At 40.1% G+C, this 23102-nt stretch overlaps 1 protein-coding gene across 1 annotated transcript; it reads left to right on the top strand.

The window, feature by feature from the left end:
- The first annotated feature begins 220 nt into the window (after nucleotides 1-220).
- On the top strand, nucleotides 221-1840 carry LOC113780282. The gene has a single exon (XM_027326097.1). It carries the CDS (start codon nucleotides 221-223, stop codon nucleotides 1838-1840), a length of 1620 nt encoding a protein of 539 aa, XP_027181898.1.
- The last annotated feature ends 21262 nt before the right edge of the window (nucleotides 1841-23102 follow it).

The following is a 23102-nucleotide window of genomic DNA, read 5'->3' on the forward strand; positions in this document are numbered from 1 at the left end:
TGTATTTGTGACATGTTTGACAGTTAGTTTCCTTTTTGTATTTATGAACCAAATGTGTAGTTGTGACATGTTTGAATTTACTAATAGCTGTGTTGTATTTTGTTTAATTTTTATTATTGTTGTATGGGAAGATTAATTTCCTATATTTATTATATGTGTTGTTGTAATATCATGGTTGCATATTTTTTTGTGTTAGGATCAACGGTGCTTTTGAAAAAACATGGATAGGAGTTGGATGACAATTAAAGATTACTTGCATCCTAGATATTTGGCAGGAGTGAAAGAATTCGTTCAGTTCGCTTATTTAGGCAAGGATCCCACATATAAGCTCCCTTGTCCATGTAAAGGGTGCAACAACTTTGAGGATCAAACTATGGAGGTCATGAAAAGTCATTTGTGTGGGGGAATTGTTGAGAGCTATACTAGGTGGGTATATCATGGTGAAAGGTTTGAGGATTCTGATGAGGATGAAGATGATAACATAGTTTTAGATGAAGAAAACAGTGAGTCAGATGATATTCAAGAAATGTTAAATGACGTTGGTACTGCAAACTTTGGCGAGAATTGGAGAAATTCGGGGGAACATAATAGGGATATACCAAATAAGCAAGAGGGGGAAGCAAGTAAGTTTCTTAGATTATTATCTGAAGCTGAAAAAAGTCTCTACCCGGGTTGTGATAAGTACTCAAAACTTTCCTTTGTTGTCCATATCCTTCATTTGAAAACTATGAATCGGTGGACTTGCAAATCCATCGATATGCTGCTGAAATTCCTCATTCAAGTCTTCCCCATGGCATCAATTCCTAGCTCATACTATGATGCAAAAAATTTAATTCGTGAGCTAGGACTCAAGTGTGAAAAAATACATGCATGTGAAAATGATTGTGCACTTTATTGGAAAGAAAATGAAAGCCTCGATCACTGCCCAAATGAAAAATGTAAAGCACCTCGTTATAAATCCCCGGGTTCTAAAATTCCTAGAAAAGTGCTTCGCTATTTCCCCTTAAAATCAAGGTTGCAAAGACTATTCATAAACAAGGAGATAGCTCAAGATATGAGGTGGCATAAAGAGAGACGCGTTCCCAAGGAAAACACAATGACACACCCTGCTGACTCAATAGCTTGGAAGGAGTTTGATAACAGTCACCCATCTTTTGCCGAAGATCCTCGTAATGTTAGGTTGGGGCTTTCAACTGATGGTTTCAATCCCTATGGAAACATGAATAATGCATATAGTATATGGCCTGTAATCCTTGTTCCTTACAATCTACCACCTTGGAAATGCTTAAAGGACCCTTTTTTCCTGTTATCAATGATTATTCCAGGTCCTAAGTGCATAGGAAATGATATGGATATATTTTTTAGGCCTCTAATTGATGAGTTGAAAGAGTTTTTTGACACTGGCTTTGAGACTTATGATGCAGCCGTGGGAGAAAAATTTATGTTACGGGCTGCTCTATTGTGGACTATAAGTGATTTTCCAGCATATGCCTATTTGTCAGGGTGGAGTACGAAAGGTTATAAGGCCTGTCCTATTTGTTTAGATGATACAACCAGTGTATATCTGAGAAATGGATTAAAATGTTGCTATATGGGGCACCGGCGATTTTTGCCAGCGGACCATAAATGGCGCAGAGAAAGAAAGTCATTTGATGGCAAGAGTGATCTTAGACAGCCTGTTAGAACTTTATCCGGTGAAGAAATCTTTGAACAACTTCAAGAGTTTGATCAAATGGTGTTTGGTAAGGCACCTGAATTGCTTAAAGAGAAGAAAAGAAAACGCATGCAAAATCAGTCAAATTGGTTGAAGAAAAGCATTTTTTTTGAGCTGCCATATTGAAGTACTAACAAAATTAGACACAACTTGGACATTATGCATATCGTGAAGAATGTGTGTGAAATTTTGTTGGCTACAGTGATGGGTACGGGACACAAAAATAGGGACACTTGGCAAGCTAGAGAGGATTTGAAGGAAATGAGATTGAGGGAAGAATTGCATCTTCAAACTCAAGGGGATTCAAAGGTGATGCCCGCTGCATGCTACACTCTTTCACGCAGCGAAAAACAAAAACTATGCCAGTTTTTGAGCTCACTCAAGTTCCCCGATGGATTTGCCTCAAACATATCTCATTGTGTTAAGCCAAAAGAGTGCCAAATTTCAGGGATGAAGAGTCATGATTATCATGTATTCTTGCAACGTCTACTTCCATTAGCAATTAGAGGCATGCTGCCAAAGGATGTTTCCCAAACTTTGGTAGAACTAAGCAATTTTTTTAGGAAAATTTGTTCCAGGACTCTTTATGTAGATGAGTTAGATGCACAGGAGAAAAACATTGTTGTAATACTCTGCAAACTTGAAAAAATTTTCCCTCCAAATTTCTTCGATGTAATGGTCCATTTAATGGTCCATTTACCTGCTGAAGCAAAACTTGCTGGCCCAGCACAATACCGGTGGATGTTCCCATTTGAGAGGTAGTGTAAAGGCTATTTTAAGACTGAATCTTCTTTTGCTTCATAGGGTCGTACTGCTGTGACATCTTATGGCTGCATTTTTGTGACACAGAAAAATGGGTCAATACAAAGGTTATGTGCACAACAGAGCTCGACCGGAAGTATGCATTGTTGAGCGTTACTTGGATGATGAATGTCTAACATTCATTTCCAGGTACTTGCACAATGTTCCTACAATATTTAATGAACCAGAAAGAAACATCGAACGCTTTGAGGCTACTGGAAAGTTGTCTATTTTTTCTGGAATGGCTCGGCCTTTTGGGGCAGCAACATTTTGTTGCTTAAGTGAATCAGAGTTGATGAAAATACATTTATTCATCTTGAAAAATTGTGAAGAAATTGATGATTACATAAGGTAATAAATTTATTACCTTATGTATATGAGAAGTGTTATATGTTTAGTCAATTTTAGCACTAACCGTAGCACATAGATAACTAATAATACTATTGTATAGGATGCACAAAGAATTGCTTCAGCAGCAAAATGTGTCGAATGTAGAGCAGATGCACGATTTAGAGTTTCCAAAGTGGTTTGAAGATCGTGTAAGTATGGAACAAACTACTAGAAAACTTGTGGTATTTATATAGTTGTTAATTTGTTCAGTCATTCTAATTTCTTATTTGGGTCATATAGGTCACTTACATGCATACACAAGGCAGATGCTGTGATGAATTGTTGTCTTTGGCCAAAGGACTGGATTTTAGAGTGATCAAATATCCTGGTTGTAATGTCAATGGGTTTAGATTTCATACCAAAACACGTGAGGTAGACAGAAAAACCCAGAATAGTGGCATTATGGTGAAGGGTGAGCATGCTGATGTAGAAATAAACTTCTATGGTGCTATTACAGATATCTTAGAGGTTGAATACTCCTTCAGTCAAAGCCGAGTAGTTCTGTTCAAGTGTGATTGGTGGGACTTGAAAAATAGCTCATGTCTTAAAATAGACAAACAGAGTAATCTAAGCAGCGTCAATTTGTCAAAAAAATGGTATATAGACCAGCCATTTGTATTCGCTTCCCAAGCCGAACAGGTCTTTTACGTAAAGGATATGAGGCTTGGAGGTGATTGGCATATTGTTGAGTCAGTCTGTCCACGTTCATCATATGCTGTTCTTGAAAAGGATGAGGATAAATCATGTGAAGAAGAAGAGGTTTACCAAGAAGATTATCTTGAAGACCTAATTGGGGTTCAAGAGAATGTCGATTTGTCTAACTTGAAAAGAGGTGATATGCTAGCTGATGAAGCTGTAGAAACTGGCATCCTAAATTCTGATTCTTCAGCTAAACATGCCAGGAAAATGGATGATTTTTTTGTTGATGATGATGAGATTCAGCAATTGAGCTCGAGTGAAGATGAAAGTGAAAAATTTGTAGAAAGTGATGACTATGAGTCTGACTAAACGATGTTGTAAATAACATTTTCAGTTTCTATTTATAGTTACCATGTAACTTTTGGTTCAAATCAAGTGTATTTCTTATCTTGAATTATTTTTAGTCACTCTTATCTTCTAATTTGCAATATCTATTGTAAAATACAAGGCATATTAATTAAGTTCCTCCTTCGGGTGAGCATGCTGGTAATTGTACCTTGTCCTGGCTTTTTAGACATATTTAGTCTAAATGCATGGCTGATTGATATCTTTTTATCATGTAGTTACATGGCTGGGCCAGGGAAGAAAGGAAAATGTCCTATGCGACCAACTCGAGGTGCTGGAATACCTAATGCAGCAGAAGCTAGAGAAAAAATAGGTGAACAGGTGATGAAAATTGACTTTGCTATGTACTTGTACCTTCACTTCTTTATACCATTGGTTTTAAACAATTAAGCATCTGCCCTGCTGTGTATTTCTTACTTCACTATAGCAAGTTGGTGGCCCAAAAGGTAGTCTGGCTAGCAATGCCAATAATGGTGCTGAATTCAGCCTATCTAGAAAGTCAGTTCAAATTCGCCTATTTGATGAGACTGAGGTTAGTTCTTACTTTTGGTAGTTGGCAATATTTGAAAAATACATTTCTAATGTGTAGTTGGCTGGATTTTAGGATCCTACTACCTCAAATGGTCGCAAAACTGCTACAGGATCATCAAGACATGAGTTGACAACTCCTACATCTATTGAGCAGCAAAATACTACTCCTACTTCAGTACAAGTCGGATCTAACCAGTCCATTGGTTGTGGAAGTGACCGGAATAATGAGAGCGATGATGTTCAACAGAATGATACCGGTATATGAGATTTACTTGTAATTTATATTACACAGCTAATTTCATTTCAGATTTTTCTACTCACATTCATAACTGTGTACTATGTTTTGGATAGGTGGTATCAATGTAACTAGGAAAAGAGGATATACTCGCAATATTGCACTGTCCAAGGAAAAGAAGGCCGGCAAAAAGGTAAAAGTCCAGGTCTCTGAAGTTAGTGGAAGAGTAATTGGAGAAGGGGCACAACAGTACATCTCAGAGGCAAGTTGTGTCATTCGTAAATATGGCAAATGGAAAGCAGAAAAATGGTCCAAACTCCAACAATCTGATAGAGAAGGAATGCTAAAACTTGTTAATGTAAGTGAAATTGTTTTGAAGGCTTGTTTTTCTTCTTGACTTGGTAACAACTAGTTCTGCAACAGGTCATTTATGCACTTTTTCTGACATTTACAATAATTTTTCACTCATATTTCAGAATAGTTTTGCTTATGATGAAGGAGAACATGTTAAGCCAGCACTTCTTAAGCAGTTAAATACACAGTACAGAAGTCGACGATACAATTTTCACAAGATTTTCAAGAAATTTAGTACAAAAGAGGAAGCACTTGCAAATCGTCCACAATATGTTGAAGAATCTGATTGGATTTACCTTTGTGACTATTTCTGTAGTCTAAATTTTATGGTATAGAGGCCGACTTTTGATCATTTACTATTGTTCTTTCTCATGTTTTTTGTGTGTTAAATTTTGATCACAGCTGAACTTGATAAGTGCAGAAGATAAGTGAGAGGAACAAGATCAATAGATCAAAGCAAAAAACTGCTCATACAGCTGGAACAAAATCCTTTCTTCGTCATAAAGCTGACCGGGTATTTGATTATCTTGAAGACATGTCTTTTGGATTGTTTAGGCAGGTTATTTAACTTCTTATTGTAACAGGAAACATAAGAAGGGAGGGAAGTTGGACCAATAGAACTTTATGACATCACCCATTACAGCAAGAAGAAGAATGCAATGGTTGACGAAACATCTGCTATGAACTTAGTAAGAAAAATGGAATTGGTACTCTAATATTGTTGTACAACTCTTATGAAAGTCTAACTTCAGAATTTACCTTTGTGACAGAGCATGATGAAGGAGAAAAAGTTGGAATCTGAATCCAGTGGTGCAAATAGGACTGAAGAAGACATTTCCATTGAAGTAACTGGACGTGTAACCGGATACGTACATGGTCGTGGTCCCTCCAAAGCTGGAATAATTGCCCAAAAGCTTGCAGAGATAGATGATTTCAAGAAAAGAGCAGAACAAGCGGAGAAGCGCTCAGCTGAGTTGGAAATAACAGTCCAATCTCAACAACAACTTATGGAGAAGCTTGTGAACCAGCAAAGTGAAATGCAGAACCAACAAAGTGAAATGCAAGATCTCCTTAAATCTTTGAAAGCACAGCTGCAAGCCAACAAGTAAGACGATGAAGGCACATCTGAACGAACTGATTGGTAAGCAATTTTCAACTATATATACTTGTCGAAATAGATATAATGGCTGCTATGGTTTAAAGTTAACATACGTTATTGCAATTTAGTTATTGGTAGGTGACAATATTAACTTGTAATATCAAGACTGAGGAGGGACATTTAAGAATTACTTCTGTCAACACAAGGTTCTAATCAGATGGTGTTTTGATCTTGGGAGTACATTTGTGGCTTTATCATAGCTTTGTTATCATGAAACAATAACATTACACAAAAAAAAGCTTCAATAGTGTTTCTGTTTCATGATATTAATTTGAGGAGCACAGAAGGGCTAAAGAATAGAAAAGATTATTATTGTCATTTGGCCAATGAGTTAGCTAAAAACTTAAAATATTGTCATGTTTAAGACGTTTTATGGTCAAGATACAGAAACGCTTGCATCTTGCAGGTTTCAAAGGTTCATGGCAATTCTGGACCTGTCTCTCCCTTTCATTCTTGTAGGTGCCACTTATTATTCTCAGTGTTTTGAACACAAACTAGTGTAGTGTCTATGTCACTACTGGTCGTTGTGGACAGAGTAGGAAGATTTGATATCTGCTTACTAATTTAGGTTAGGAATGAACAGCAAAAACAAAATACTGATTTAGCTTTTTGAATACTTGCTAAACATTAATTTCATGCAATTTCCAGTTAAGCCTAATGATTTGCTATGTGGTGTCCTGATTCTAGTTTTTCTGTTTTGCAATTGCTGCATTCATTACGGTGCCCTCATACCATAATCTTGTTTTGCCTAAGTTTTGGTTGATCGAATTCTTGAAAACTCTCAAAATAGATGTGTAAAAAAAAATTTATGTTTCTTCTCAAAGAAATTTTGATTTGATTCTTGGATTTTTTGGAACCGACGATACCAAATTCATACAATTATCTTGGGTTAGTTGCTTATGGCTAATTTTACTAGCCATTGAATTTTTTTTTTATTGTTTTTCCGGATGCCAGCAAGTTGGATTTGATTACCAGTAAGCAAGCCAGTAAATAGTAACATATCTGTTTAGTCTAATAAAGCAATTAGAATGGTTCAGCAAAACATACGTAACAGATGAGACTAATTAAATCTCAATCTAGAGTAAATCTACCAATAGGATTCTACTGAAGTTCTGCTTAGGTCCCACCCCCCAAAAAAAGAAAAAGAAAAAGAAAAAATAATTTTCTGTTTGCCGAGACCAAAAATGTGGTGTCATGTACTTTACTTACAAAGGGAGAGAGAGAGACAGAGAGAAGCTAGACCTGAAAGGACAATACATGTTTTTATAGTATTTACAAAACAAAATATTTACGAGTGTCTTGTCGTCTGCGGTTAGCAAATTTTCACATCACAACACACTTGTCTTTGGATGACTTTGTCTCCTGCAATTGCTGCATTCATTACGGTGGTATCATATTAGTGAATGCTGCATTCATTACGGTGGTATCATATTAGTGAATGCTTGTTACTTTTGTTGTTTATTTAGCAATTAGAGACTGTTTTGCTTTTGTCACCTGATAACTTTACTAATAACTTTACTACTTTATTGCAGATAAATTGCTCATTTTGGAGGTTTCAAAGAAGATTAGCAGTACGGCTTACATGTCGGCTCAAAAACTGTGGTTATAGTGCTGTCTTAAGTTTAGAAAATGTTTCAGAAGCACAGGATATGTTTTGGGACTTGGAATATGTTTTTTAGTGCAGCCTTGACTTATATGAGTAGTATTTGTTCTACTCAAACTTATGAAACTATTTGTACTATGATGTTGCACTTATTTATGACATTTGAATATTTAATATATTATTTTGGCATATTCTATTGTAACGGGTGCCTACATTTGTTATTTATTAAACATTGCTGATATTTTCATTTTTTAGATATTATTGTAGTAGGAAAGTCATGTGTAAGGTGTTGTAAATGAGTAGTATTTTTCTAGGCAGGATGTCTTTATTGACAATTGTTATTGTCACTTAATCAAAACTGTCTATTGATAAGGGATTGTTGCCACGGTTGATCAGGGGTTTATTGACAACAAAGTTGTCACTAATTCCCCTATGCCCTCACTATCGTCCCTTCATGCATCACTTGCATCACTGACAAGAGAAGGTGTTGTCACTAGATTTATAGCTTTTACTGATGACATATGTTGTCATAAAAAGTTTCATTCACTGACGACTCTAAGGTCGTCATTGTATACTTTCATCTTTTACTGACGACATAGATTGTCATAAAAAAGGTTATATTTACTGACGACTTTAAAGTTGTCACTGTATACTTTTACCGACGGAGATTCAGTGACGGCCTTGCGACAACTGAAATGTTGTCAATAATGGTCATCAGTGACGACTTTTTGATTATTTGTGACGAAAAGTAGTTATCACTGATGACCAAAATTCTTGTAGTGCCCTATGGAGGGGAATAAAATATTTTTGGGGTGAGCTAGAAGCTCAGCGAGTAACCAGTCAAAATCAGTTTCATAATAGTTCATTTCAATGATGTCATGAATCAGTAATCAAATGTACGTTTATTGCTCTCGTGAGCCAGTGAAATCATGGTACTTAGACGGCCAACGCTCAAGTTGATCAGTTAACAATAAACAGTGAAACAGGAATAGGGAGCCATTTGCTCTAGATAAACAGTAAACCGTGGTGGAGACGTTGGTTCTAAGCCCAAGACTTCCCAAGAACTCATTTAAGCCAAATCATGTCATGAACTCACATGCAAGCACACATGATATGCAATCGAGTAAATAATGCAAGAAACAATTCATAAGTAGCTTTGGAAACAGTTTGGGGTCACTCACCTCCACGGCTTAGGAACCATCCATCATATATCATTGCCTTGGCCAAATCCAAGCCCTTCAACTCAAACTCAAAGTAATCAAATGCTTTCAAAGATCAGACAGCATATCCCCTTAATTTCCTTACTTTTCCATCCTACAAGCAACACCATTTCATCTCAAATCAACCACATGCACATCATAGACTATCAAATACATCTTTCGGTACAATATCCATAACTGAAGCTACACTTATCGGATTGAAATGAATCTTATGGAGTTTCGAAGCCAAGACATAACCCTACATTTCTTATGAAGACCTCCAAAGCCAAATCATGCATTTTCAGGGTCAAAAAAAGAAGTTTCCACGAAAACAGAAATCTGGGCGCGAAACAGGGTTCATGGACAGTCAAGGGTATTTCGGTCATTTCATAGGATACAGTTCTCGGATTGAGATGAAATTTCGTAGGCAAATAGTTAACTCCATTTCCTAAAACTTTAATGTTTTAACCTAAGCCTGATTCGGTCTCTAGCATGCCCAAATAAATCCGGTCAGAACAGGGCAAATGTAAACCCTAAACCTGGAATTTCCGCACAAAACTGAAATTTTCCGCAAATAACGGCAATTAACGCACAAGAGAGCTATTTAACACCATTTAGAACCATCAATTCAAGGCTAACCATATCCATCATAGGAAAACAGAAAATCCCAAAAAAAATAGAAATTTAACTAGCTTCACTTTAATCCAAGAAATCTTCCATAAAATCACCTCTTAAGCCAACACAGTCACTAATAAACCATTGTTAAGAACAAAGAATGGATTGCTAGACATGATACCTTGAAATCTCAAGAAAGGTGATGGCTTAGAGTTCTTCTTCCCAAATTAGCTCCACAAACACCTTGGAATCTCCTTAGTAAACAACTTTTGTGGAGTAATTTGCAATTCTATCGGTTATAACTCAAGATTGGAGTAAGAAATTGGAGTGAAAGATGAAGATTTTTCTCCCTCTCTTGCTCTCAAAGTTTCTACCACAAGAAGGAGAAAATGGCTTGATTTTTGGTCAAATTTTGGTTTTAGTAAAGTTGAGGTAAGATGGTCAAAAGTCCAACTTGAATCACAAAGTGACACTTGTCACCTCTTTAATGCATAGCTATCCTTTTGTCTCTCCAACACCCATCCATATGGGTAACCTCTAATTATCTCTTAACACCTAGTATATTAATCCCGGTATACAAAACATAACCTAATTGGTCGAATTTATCGAACTTAACGCCACTAGCGGGTCCCACGTCCAATATACACTCTTTATTTCTCATGAACTAATTTCTACTAGAAAAATGATTGGAAAACTATATTCATTTATAAAATTCTCTGGAAAATTTTGATAATAAAATAAAGTAAGAAAAATGCACGCGGAAAAATAAATAAATAAAGAAAGAAATTTTCCCTTTTCTTTTCTTTCGGGCGTCACAATTGTAGGTAGGGCTTTGAGGTTGTTCATGCTTTTAAGACTAATTGTTACCTTTTCACTCCGAGGTCACCTCTTCGCTTTGCATTAATGGTTCTTTTGACTAGGCATATGGCTCGTAACCGAGTCTCACTTGCAAATTCTATACTAGGTCTTGGAGTCGAGTCTTAAGTGTTTGCCTTGATTGTTCTAGGAGGTGCTGACGATTAAAGCCACACTTGGGAATGAAACTTTTGAAGTTATCCTTATTTGAACTGGTGAGTGTACCACACCCTTGCATGGTCGCTATTTGAGTTATCTGTACTTGAAATCTATGACATGAATGACTATGAATCCTGTTTAGTTTGATTGAGACGAGAGTGTACTTTATCACACTCGTTCTCTTGCATGTGTTGTACAAGCTGAAATCTATTACTTGTACTTGTTATGAACTTGAGCCTGTTACCTGCACTTGTTATAATGTCGTTTGGAAGTGTGTCCAACGACCTCCTTGTTAAACCTGAGCTCAATCTCATGGGGAGTTAATTAAATCGAGCCATGCAAGGGCTTGGTTGAGGAAATTGACAATCCGTGGGTGCCTGTTTTTATGGAATCTTTGAGTATTGAGACTCTTGATTCCGGTATACTCGAGTATTACCATTCCTGTTTCTTGTTTGGCGTTCGGGCCCGGTAAGGGGGTATGATTGGTGAACGGGATTTGGCGTTAAAGTGGTGTTCTACTAGACTGGTTTCCTTATTTGAAAGTTGACGGAGGGTCAACGTAGTCGGATCAAGTACTGCAACGGGGATTTGGCTCCTGAGAGCCACCTGTATCCTTTCTATCTAAGATGTTTGGCTCATCTCCTTATTTGGTACACCTATGTGATTAATTGAGCATGAAGTTCCTTGGTTCTTGCCTGTTATTATTTTGGGTACCTCATTGAGCGTAAGCTCACCCCCTTCCCGTTATCTTTGTTTTCCTTACAGGGAACAAACTATGAACTCATGGGTTTGGAAGAAAAGGGTCGAGCTATTGTATATGAAATTTTGTTAAGCTCTTTCGCAACCGAAACCTTAATTGTATTTTGAATAGTAGGAATACTTTGGCTTGTACTTTAGTTAATTTGTTCAAGACTCTAATGTAAATATATGTAAGCAAGTATTTAACCTTGTTTCTTAATTGTATTTGTTTGAGATGCTATGTTTTATAGCTCTGGTGAATGTTTATGTCACTGTTGGGAAGATCAGACGGGCGCGGCTTTTGAGTGAGGGAAGAAAGAAAATTTTGGTGGTTACTGTTCATTTTCGATTAGTTTTTGTTTCCGTTTTCTTTCGTTGCAGTACTTAATTAAAGCATCATTGTACCTGAAGGTTAGGAATCATGTCTCCAATGTAATAGTCGCCGATGGATTGTTTCTTGGGTTTCTATCGTGCGTGCTCTAGGGTTTACAAGATTTGACTCCATAGTCCTGGCGAGAGTTGGGCAAGCGGTCCGCCGAACCCTTTGGTTCGCCTTAGGGGAAGGTGGGCCCGTCACAGAATCAGCCTTAGGATAAAACATGAAAGTTGTAGGAAATGAAGTTTTATAGTTTCCTGCAAAATTTCAGCCCAATCGGAGCAACATAGCCTATGAAAAGACCGAAATACCCCTGCTGTCCTGTTTCTGTCCGAACCTGATAATCAGCTTCTGTAATTGGCTAGTTTAACCTGGAATACTACTGATTTGATTGTTGATGTCTTCATAAGAATTATAGCCTGGTATCTTAGCTTTCATATGGCTTTGGAATCACTTGAATTGGAGTCGTATGTGCTGAGATATGATTGAATGAATCAGGACTGCTCATTGAATTTCACAGTAAGCTGCGAACTGGAAAATCTGGGGTTGTTTTGGTAAATTTGACCTAGATACGTTGCAAACTGGACTGAGTGTCCTTCTTCAACATTGTAACCCTTTCTCTTAGCTTCGAAACGGTGTAAGTTTTACCCCAAACCGATAAGTGTAGCTCCAGTTGTGACAGTTCCGCTAAGTAACGTCAAAACTGTCTTTTGCTTTTCAACTTAAACTTCATTTCCGCACATGTCCCTAGTTTGACCATGCACTTATACGTTGTTTTGGGCCTTATTTTTGGTAGTGTGTGGGTTTGATTTGACTCGTGTTCGAGTCTTAATTGTGATATTCTTGTTGTATAGGTCGTGCCGGTGACCCGGGACCTACGTCTGAAGCGAACTTGTGAATTTGCTTACTTACCTTGGTGAGTGTACCATTATATGGTCAACTGCTTAAATGGTTGCTTATACTTGTTATGTGAACTTGAATGGCTTGAATGAGACGAGAGTGTAGTTTATCGCTCTCGATCTCTTATCTGTATTACTGTTACTGTCAAAATGTGAAATTGTCTACATGTATGATTTGACATGGCTGAGGGCTTTGCTCGACAACTTAACTATGCTATCTGAGCTCATACCCCATTGGTCTTTAATCGAATCGAGCGGGTAAAGGCTTGGGCGAATCGATAAGGGACCTTGGGTTCACTGCAGTCGAGTGGAGTGTTAACTCCTCGACCTTATGGTATACTCGAGTATTACCCTCTCTGTTACTGTGAGGTGTTCGGGCCCGGTAAGGGGGTGATCGGTGGAAGGGATACGGAGTAAAGTGGGGATCTACGGGATGTTCTTCTCTTCAAAAGTTGACGGAGTGTCAACGGGTTGGAGATCAAGTGCGGCCAGTGGAAAGTGGCTCTTGAGAGCCAATTGTATCCTTTCATTGACTTGTTTTGTTTATGAGCTTTGGAATCACTATGTGATAAAATGTGTTTATTGGTGTGTCTTATTGGTACCTCACGAGCATAAACTCACCCTCGTTACTTTGTTTTCCTTACAGGGATATGAATAACTTTTGAGGGAACTATATTGTTTTGAAGCACAAGTTGAGCTAGTTTTCATATAGTTTGAATATATTCTTTTGTAAAGCTCCTCGATGGTTGGAAAAACCCTAAATGTACTTTGATCTAAATTTCTCCCTTTTGATTTGTAAATTACAAACGTATGTGTATCACACTGTTAAACCCTGTTCATGTATCCTATGTGGTTTGGGAATGTTTCTCCGAGGTATATGGTGAGATCTACATACAATTGGATTCTAGTTGGACGGTGAAGTGGAAGTCACTATTCATTTGCGATTTTAATTTTCGTTTCCCATTTTACGATTTTAATCGCGTGAGCGCGCTAATATTTTCCGAAACATTTTAGATTATATACGACCGTCTTAGTAGTCCTGGCGAGAGTTGGGCAGGCAGTCCGCTAACCCCTTTGGTACGCCCTAGGGGAAGATGGGGCTATCACAGATTAACCTTAAGTACAGGTGCAAATATATTTTTAGTTGAGGTGGGCAAAATTGAAACTAGAGTGCAAGTTGTAAATTAACCCAAAACAAATTATTTGCATGACGATGTACAATAGACAACAATGCACAATATTTTTGTCCAATAAAGAAATGAAATTACATTAGAAAAGTGATAGAATGTAATGGAGGGCAAAAAATTTGAACTACTTGCAAATTTCAAAATTTTATTTTAGGTTGATCCTAAATTAACGACAATCAAGAAATAAATATTGAACGCAATATAATAATATCAAAAAATTGTAAAACAAATATATATATGTATTTTTTGAACCAAGATATAGGGATTTTGATACTCATAAAAGTTGATGAAATGATTAACATCTTCTAGGATGATCAAAGAATGTGCAGAGCAAATAAAAGAAAATACCTAAAAAGCTAGGATTGGAAAAGTAAAGATCCATATCTGGTGGAATGATATTCATGTAGAAGTGAAATAATTGTTAGTATGGATTATTACTAATAACTCCAAACTTTTGTCAATAATATCGTGTACCAAATTTTAGTATTTTTTCGTAAACCTGATTTTTGGGAAAAAAAACCAAAATTAGTAACTAAGTAGAATGATTAGATTAAAAAAAAAAGAAAGGAAGAAGCATGGTCAATTTTGATTGCAAACCATATATTTCTTGCCAAATTATTTGATGCAATATTCAACTCTTCCAACATTTAAACAGATGCAAATTTCAACTCTTCCAATATTCAAAAAATTTGTTTGTGAAGAAGCGCTGAGCTTCCCCGGATCGAGCTGACCTGATGAGCTCGGCGTGCTGATGAGAAAAGCGTGTCCAAGCCCTGCAAAATAAATGAGAAGAGGTCTAGAGGATGACTAGAAGGGGAGCCCCGAGGTTGTCCCCGGGGGCACTCCGACGGTCAAGTTAGTCTTCCGGTGAGTGGAATCCACGAGAAGTAAAACAGTTGGGGGTAATTTGCCTACGGTGAGCGTACCTTGTGCAGTGGATGTGCGTTACCATTTATACCTGCTGGTAAGTCCGACCTTCGTACGTTTCGGGACCTGCCCAGAATAGTCTCAATCCCGCGCCGAGGGGGATCTTTCCCGCCCTCTGCGGGATTGTTCTCTGGAACCCCTCGGAGCCCTAGCGGAGGTGTGCCTTAGGACAGTGGCCATGGGCCTGGGGTCCGAGCCCAGCTCTGGCCTTCCTGGGCTGCCACGTGTCTCGGCCCAGGACGGGGTCTCTGCACTAGCCCCCTAAATTAGGTAGGGCTTCCAGAAAGACTTAATCTACGCCCCTGCCACGTGGGAGACCGGCGTCGCCCTGCTCTGCCATGGCCACCTCAGGCACAGTGCAATCACTGAAAAGATGCGCTCGCGTCCTTTCGGTTGTCGCGTCTCCTCGGTTTCCGTACCGTTCTTAAATGCGTTCACATGGGGACGGTTCAAATTCAAGCAGCCGTTTCCCCCCATTTCACTCCCTATAAATAAGGACTGCCAGATTTCCTTCCGACTCTATTTGCCATTTTCTTCTCTTCGCATATTTTCTTACTCCCGAAATTTCCAACAGCAAGACTTTCGGCCTACAGTGTCCAGACTCCGGCGATTCCTCCATCTTTTCCCCATTCTGTTCACCAGTAAGTCCTTTTTCCTCCTCCTTCGCACTTTCTTTTCCTCCTTTGCCACATTCTGCATTTTATGTCGGATCGTTCCGGCGTTACCTCCACCACATCCCAGATTCCAGCCCACCGTAGAGCCCCCAGAATCCTCATTTCTTCCTCGTCTTCGTCTTCATCTTCATCATCTCCTCCTCCTCTTTCTTCTTCTTCTGAGCTTCCTATACCCTCAAGCTCTCCCTTCCTGGGTGGTACTACTTCTCCCGCCGAACTGTTGGCAAAGTTCGGGGTGGGAAGGCACCCAGGATCTGCTCTTCGGGGTCCCCTCTTCCGTGAAGAACTGGAAGGGGGATTTCTTCTTTGTTAAGTCCACAATTTTCCCCCTGATGTGTGGAAGGTTGGGGAGGTCAAAGCCAACCCCTACCCGGAGGGCTTGGACTCCGAAGCCCTCAGCCAGCTGGTGAGCTCCAAGGTGAAGCTCTATGCGGCCAAGTTCTCCACCGAGCAGATTTCTGCGGCCGGGCTGATGGGGACGTTGTCCGGGTACCCTGGAGAGGTGGTGCCCTCTCCTGCCGACCACGACGCCCGTAATGCCGCCTCTGTGCTTATGTAGTCCGCCGTTTGCTTCTTTCTTTCACTGTCCTGTTTGTGCTAACTTGGTGACATTTGCTGCAGTGAGGAGGCTTTCCAAACTGTTGGGCGTGCCTTCCGAGCCGATCACCCCGACTCCACAGCCAGAGGCCGCCCAGAAGACCTCCGAGGCCTCTCCGACTCCTGGGGGCAGCTCGGTTCCCCAGAAGGAGGCATCCCAATCTCAGTCCCCCTCCAAGCAGGTCACCAGCAAAAAGAAGGCGGCCGGGCAAAAGAGGGGCCGAGCTGTATATAGCTAGGTTTTCCTTTCCTTTTATAGCTCGGTAGGCTTTGTAATAGATAGGTTGTTTATACGTAATTCGAATGAAAGTTTTGCAATTCTCGCCTGTGCCAAACTCTAGCAACCAAAGCGGTATGCCGACCTCCTGGGTCGAGCACTAAATTGATCCATTAAGGCAACGTGCCGACCTCCCGGGCAACGTGCCGACCTCTCTAAAATATCATTCCACTGAGGCAACGTGCCGACCTCTCTAAAATATCATTCCCTACAACTTTCATTTTTAACCCAAGGGCAATTCGGCCTCTAACTATGAGCTACAGTGCCGGGCAGAATGTAAGAACATGAAACCCTAACTTTCCAAATTTCTTCCAAAACAGAAATTTCCTGCAATTAACCACTTTTTCCACCTTCTAGCTTCCTTAAATATCATTTCCAATCATCATACATGATCCCATAATAATAATCATATGAAAACATAAAAATCACCAATAATTATAAAACTTCACAAATTTCATCCAAAAATCACAAATAACCACTAAAATCATCACTTAAGCTCACATTAACCACTAATTAAGCATTATTGAAGAGAGAAAAGGAGTTCCTCCACCACTCACCTTGTCAAGTCAAGAAAGAAGCAACTTAACACCTTAAGCTTCCAAACCACTTCACCACCAAGCTTAACTCCACCAAACTAAGAGGTTTTATGGAGTAATTGGAAGATTAATCGGTTTAATTGAAGATTGGGCAAGATTGAAGACAAGATTGTGGAGAGTTTTCTTTTCTTTTGTTGCTTGAAGAGGCCGGCCAAGAGAGGGAGAAAAATGGTGAATTTTTGGTGAATTTTGATATTAATTTGGTAAAGGCATGAATAGTGGTCAAAATGGCAAGATTTAATCACATGGTGACACTTGTCACCCCATTAAATGCATGAATATCCTTTTGTTCCCTCTCACTCTAATCTATAAGGTATCCTCTAGTTATCTCCTAGCACTCGATAATTTAAGCCCAGTATCCAAAACTTAACCTAGTTGGCCGAATTTTTCTGAACTTTTCGCCTTAGTGGGTCCCACGTCCGGTATACGCTCTTAATTTCTTAAAAACTAACCAATACTAGAAAACTCACCTAAAAACTATATTTACTCATAAAAATTATCTAGAAACTTTTTGAATAAAGAAAATGCAGAAAACATGCCAGTAACCCGAATAAAACCTAGAAAATGGGAAAAATTACGGGTTCTCACACTCTCTCCCCCTTAAAAGAATTTCGCCCTCGAAATTTCTCACCTTAACTCACGAAAAGTTCAGGATATTTCGTTTGCATCTCTTCTTCCACTTCCACTTCTCAGATAGCTTCTTCTATCTCATGATTTCTCTACTTTTCCCGAGCGAAAACAACTGCGACTAACTCCAGATCGTGGGTTGGACAGTTTTGTTCGTGGGGTTTCAATTTCTTAGAGGCAAAAAAATATCACATTCTGGTTTTGCGTCAACACACACCCCAAACCTTCCCTCCTACCCAAACGCGGCAATCCTTACAAACCATACCAGTGCTCAAACGATGTTTCCCCATAGGAGTACTACTTTCAGGTCGTAGGGTAGACGAACAGGTTTTGTATCTATTCCGTACATAAAATTGGGGTTGACAAATGAATGAATAACACCGGGATCTACTAAGATTTTCGTAAATCGGTGAAATACCGAAATCGTACCTTCCTCAATTTCAGAAAAATCGGGGACCTGTTGTGGCTCCAGTGAATACACTCGAGCTGCTACCTTAGGTTTGGTCCCCTCCTCCTTGGCGGGTTTGGAAGTAGTCCTCGTCGATTGCTGACTCCCCTTTCCATCTCGTGATAGGACTGGACAAGTAGCGAGTTGATGATTTGCACTTCCACAGCGCAAACATTTTCCCTCCTTCTTCCAGCAATTGTCCTCCGAGTGGTTTGACTTTTCACAATACCCGCAAGGTCCGCGTGTTGCCGAAGCCGAGCCTCCTCTCTGGCCTCTCCCCACTTGGACGCCTCGTGACGGGCCCTCTCGTGACACTTCCGGCATCCTTTCTCCTCCCGTTCCCCGTCCAAACTTGGAAGGGATACTCTCATCCCCCTGCCCCGAACTACTTCCAGGAAATGCTCCCTTTTTCGCCTGGAAGTTTCTCACCTGTAGCCTAGCATTCTCTACTCGTTGCGCCTTCTCCACTGCATCGCTGAAAGCGTTAATTTGGGCTACTGCGAGATCCTTCTGGATTTCTACGTTCAGGCCCTGAACAAATCGCCGTATTCTTCGTTGCTCGGTCATAATGAGTTCGGACGCAAATTTGGATAGGCGGGTGAATTGGCTCTCGTACTCCGCTACAGATTGGGCCCCCTGACAAAGCCGAATAAATTCATCTTCCTTCCGCTCCTGAACTAGAGGAGGGAAGAATTTAGCATTGAATTCCTGCATAAAATTCACCCAGGTCCTGGGCGTTTGTTCCCGCTCCCATTTTTGCCGAATGACGTTCCACCAGGAACGGGCCGCCCCTTCTAGTTGAAAGACGGCGAAAGTCACCTGCCTTTCTTCGGTGTAGTGCAGGGCAGCGAAAATATCTATCATTTTCTCCAGCCACCTTTCGGCGACATCCGGGTCGGGCCCCCCCAATAAATTTCGGTGGGGCAAACTTCTGGAATCTTTCAAGTGCCCTGTCGTCGCTCTCGACGTGGTTGCCAGGGTTTCCAGGATTAGGGTTTGGGTTTTGGCCCTGTTGGTGCACCACTTGGGCTAGTAAATTAGTCATTTGCTGCATAGCAGCCGCTATTTGGATGTTAGGATCAACCCTAGATTCAGGGTCAGGGTTAGGTCCAGATGAGATTTCCCCAGTGCCCCTTTCAGGCGTGGGTTGCCTACCCCCGCGTCCACGGCCTCGACCACTACGAGTGCCTTCCATCAAACTAAGTCGATCTAGGTCACAAAATAAATATACTGTTAAAGGGCACCTAACCCTCCTTTTCGTAGCACTAAACAGGAACAATTAAACAAGGACAATTAACTAAAACAACTACCTCGTAGAGCATTTAAACACATAACACATATACATAGAACACATAACCGGATCAAGCAATTATATAGAACAGTCAGTCAAGTACATACAAAGTTATCCCATGAAACAAAAGGGGTCCTCCAAAAGTACTATAGACAGACTAGGTCACGAGTACAAAAGAACTCACGAAAAAGTTTCCCCCCCTAGGGCTCCGTCCATAATCTACGAGAACAACACCATTTATATCTTAATCAAGGTTGATCACGCTTAACCATACCCGAACAAACCACACGAAATTTCATAGAATCGTATTTCTAGTTTGCCCAATCCTTTCTAACCTAGGCTCTCATCTCTTTCGTATCCGGGCGCAAGAATCCCATCTAAGATGATTCACAACTCGAGCCGGCCTGTCCCAAGCGTAAATCATCCATATTAAAGATTCCTACCCGACATACATACCTAACTTCCTGAAGTCCCATGGTAATGATCCTTACACTTATGACATGCACAGTTCATAGCTTACGCTCAAAAGAGCACTTATACCTTTCAACGCATTCACGAAAGCAGGACCATAACACCACTTGGCCCAAACTCACTCCGCGCAGAGACCACGCGAAGTAGCTCTGATACCACCTGTGACAGCCCCACCTTCCCCTAAGGCGAACCAAAGGGGTTAGCGGACTGCCTGCCCAGCTCTCGCCAGGACTAACGGTTCAGTTTAAAGCGATCTAATACGTTCCGGAACATACAACAGCGCGTAAACAAGTCAAAATGTCAAAATAAAAAAATGAAATCGGAGTCGGCCATGAATAGTAATCGACACGTCAAAATCCAACCAAACATCAAGCAAATATTTACATGTTGAAATTAAGCATATACAATCCAAAGTGGCATACAAAAGTTATTCAAAAGTGGATACATGTACGGTTTGCCAAATCAAAAGAGAAACGGACCCAAAAGTACATTTAGGGTTTCAATCAAGGAGCTATACAAAAGATATGTCCATCTAGCTCAATTCGGCAACCAACTATCAAATTCAGTCCAAAAATATTTATTTTCCTGTAAGGAAAACAAAAGGGAATAGAGTGAGCTTACGCCCAGTGAGATAATACCACTCAAGCAGCAAAGTTCACATAAGCATAAAGCTTTTCATTCCAACTCATCAAAAGTAAGCAAAGGCACACATCAATAGTGGTGATAAAAGGATACGGGCGGCTCTCAAGAGCCCTTTTCCTCGTTTGCATTCTTGATCGAACCTCATTGACCCTCCGTCAATATTTAAGAGTAACCAACCGTAGGCTCCACTTTACTTCCATTCCTTCCACCCAACATACCCCTACCGGGCCCGAACTCCAAACAGTAGAAATTTGGTAATACTCGAGTATACCGGAATCAAGAGTCTCACTACTACAAGATTCCATATAACAGTCCCCATGGCTCGTCAATTTTCACGACCAAGCCCTCGCCGGCTCGATCCAATTGACTACCAATGGGGTTGAGCTCAGTCGTATCAGTAATGGTCGTTGGATACTCGTCCAAGCGACACCAAATTCATGAACCAATTCAGTATTTCATGTATCATTCAGTCATTGCAGTAAAACAGTAGACAGTCATATGAGATACCAAATGGTGAGGGCGATCAAGTACACCCTCACTTAATTAAGTTCAACGAAGCAAATAAGCCTTCAAGGCATCAAGTTCACATTTACCAAAGCCACATTGTAAACAACAAGTGAGTGGTACACTCACCAATCAAGCAAATGATATTTCATGCACTTCCGCCTAAGAGCGTCTTGGACCACCGTCACGTCCTAAAACATTCAAATAAGCACAATAAGACTCGATTACCGGTCATAAACCAAGTCCAAATACCACCAAAATAGGGTTCCATAAGAATAATAAGCACTAGAGTAAACCAGGAAAATCCGGAAATGGAATTAAGCTCTAACCCAAAAAAAATAGTTTTTGACATCATTTTGCGGTTTTGGCACCATTGGCACTACGATTATCGGATGGAGGTGAAAGATACACCGTTTCGAAGCTAAGAGATAGGGTTACAATGTTGAAGAAGGCTACTCTGCCCAGTTTCGAGTGTAACTAGGTCAAAAATGCAAGATACTAAACCAGAACCGCAAAAACAGGTTCACAAACCACATTCTGGTTCAAACATCATAAGTCAGGCTACCTAAGTCCAAATCAAGTAATTCCAAAGCCATCCGAAAGCTAAGATACAAGGATACAATTCATCAGAAGGCACCAACAACCAAATCAGAAGCATTCCCAACCAAATTAACCAATTACAGACGCAATTATCAAATTCGGGTAGAACCAGGGCAGCAGGGGTATTTCAGTCTTTTCTAAATCTACGTTGCTCCGATTGACCTGAAATTTTGTAGGCATCTCTAAAATATCATTCCCTACAACTTTCATGTTTTAACCCAAGGCAATTCGGCCTCTAACTATGAGCTACAGTGCCGGGCAGAATGTAAGAACATGAAACCCTAACTTTCCAAATTTCTTCCAAAACAGAAATTTCCTGCAATTAACCACTTTTTCCACCTTCTAGCTTCCTTAAATATCATTTCCAATCATCATACATGATCCCATAATAATAATCATATGAAAACATAAAAATCACCAATAATTATAAAACTTCACAAATTTCATCCAAAAATCACAAATAACCACTAAAATCATCACTTAAGCTCACATTAACCACTAATTAAGCATTATTGAAGAGAGAAAAGGAGTTCCTCCACCACTCACCTTGCCAAGTCAAGAAAGAAGCAACTTAACACCTTAAGCTTCCAAACCACTTCACCACCAAGCTTAACTCCACCAAACTAAGAGGTTTTATGGAGTAATTGGAAGATTAATCGGTTTAATTGAAGATTGGGCAAGATTGAAGACAAGATTGTGGAGAGTTTTCTTTTCTTTTGTTGCTTGAAGAGGCCGGCCAAGAGAGGGAGAAAAATGGTGAATTTTTGGTGAATTTTGATATTAATTTGGTAAAGGCATGAATAGTGGTCAAAATGGCAAGATTTAATCACATGGTGACACTTGTCACCCCATTAAATGCATGAATATCCTTTTGTTCCCTCTCACTCTAATCCATAAGGTATCCTCTAATTATCTCCTAGCACCCGATAATTTAAGCCCAATATCCAAAACTTAACCTAGTTGGCCGAATTTTTCCGAACTTTTCGCCTTAGTGGGTCCCACGTCCGGTATACGCTCTTAATTTCTTAAAAACTAACCAATACTAGAAAACTCACCTAAAAACTATATTTACTCATAAAAATTATCTAGAAACTTTTTGAATAAAGAAAATGCAGAAAACATGCCAGTAACCCGAATAAAACCTAGAAAATGGGAAAAATTTCGGGTTCTCACACCCTTCGCCGGGACCCCTCGCCGGCTCCGGGATCGGTGTTCTCCATGGTGCGCTTGGAACGCGTTCTCGCCATCAACACAACTACACGTACCTTTCGTTTCCCGCAGACGACGCCAACTGAAGAAGCGCTGAGCTTCCCCGGACCGAGCTGACCTGATGAGCTCGGCGTGCTGATGAGAAAAGCGTGTCCAAGCCCTGCAAAATAAATGAGAAGAGGTCTAGAGGATGACTAGCAGGGGAGCCCCGAGGTTGTCCCCGGGAGCACTCCGACGGTCAAGTTAGTCTTCCGGTGAGTGGAATCCACGAGAAGTAAAACAGTTGGGGGTAATTTGCCTACGGTGAGCGTGCCTTGTGCAGTGGATGTGCGTTACCATTTATACCTGCTGGTAAGTCCGACCTCCGTACGTTTCGGGAC

This window comes from Coffea eugenioides, chromosome 8 (genome assembly GCF_003713205.1).
Source record: "Coffea eugenioides isolate CCC68of chromosome 8, Ceug_1.0, whole genome shotgun sequence".
In the NCBI taxonomy this organism is placed as follows: Eukaryota; Viridiplantae; Streptophyta; class Magnoliopsida; order Gentianales; family Rubiaceae; genus Coffea; species Coffea eugenioides.

Bases quoted from the DNA above. Each gene is read 5' to 3' on its own strand.
- LOC113780282 (XM_027326097.1), top strand. From the start codon at position 221: ATGGATAGGAGTTGGATGACAATTAAAGATTACTTGCATCCTAGATAT.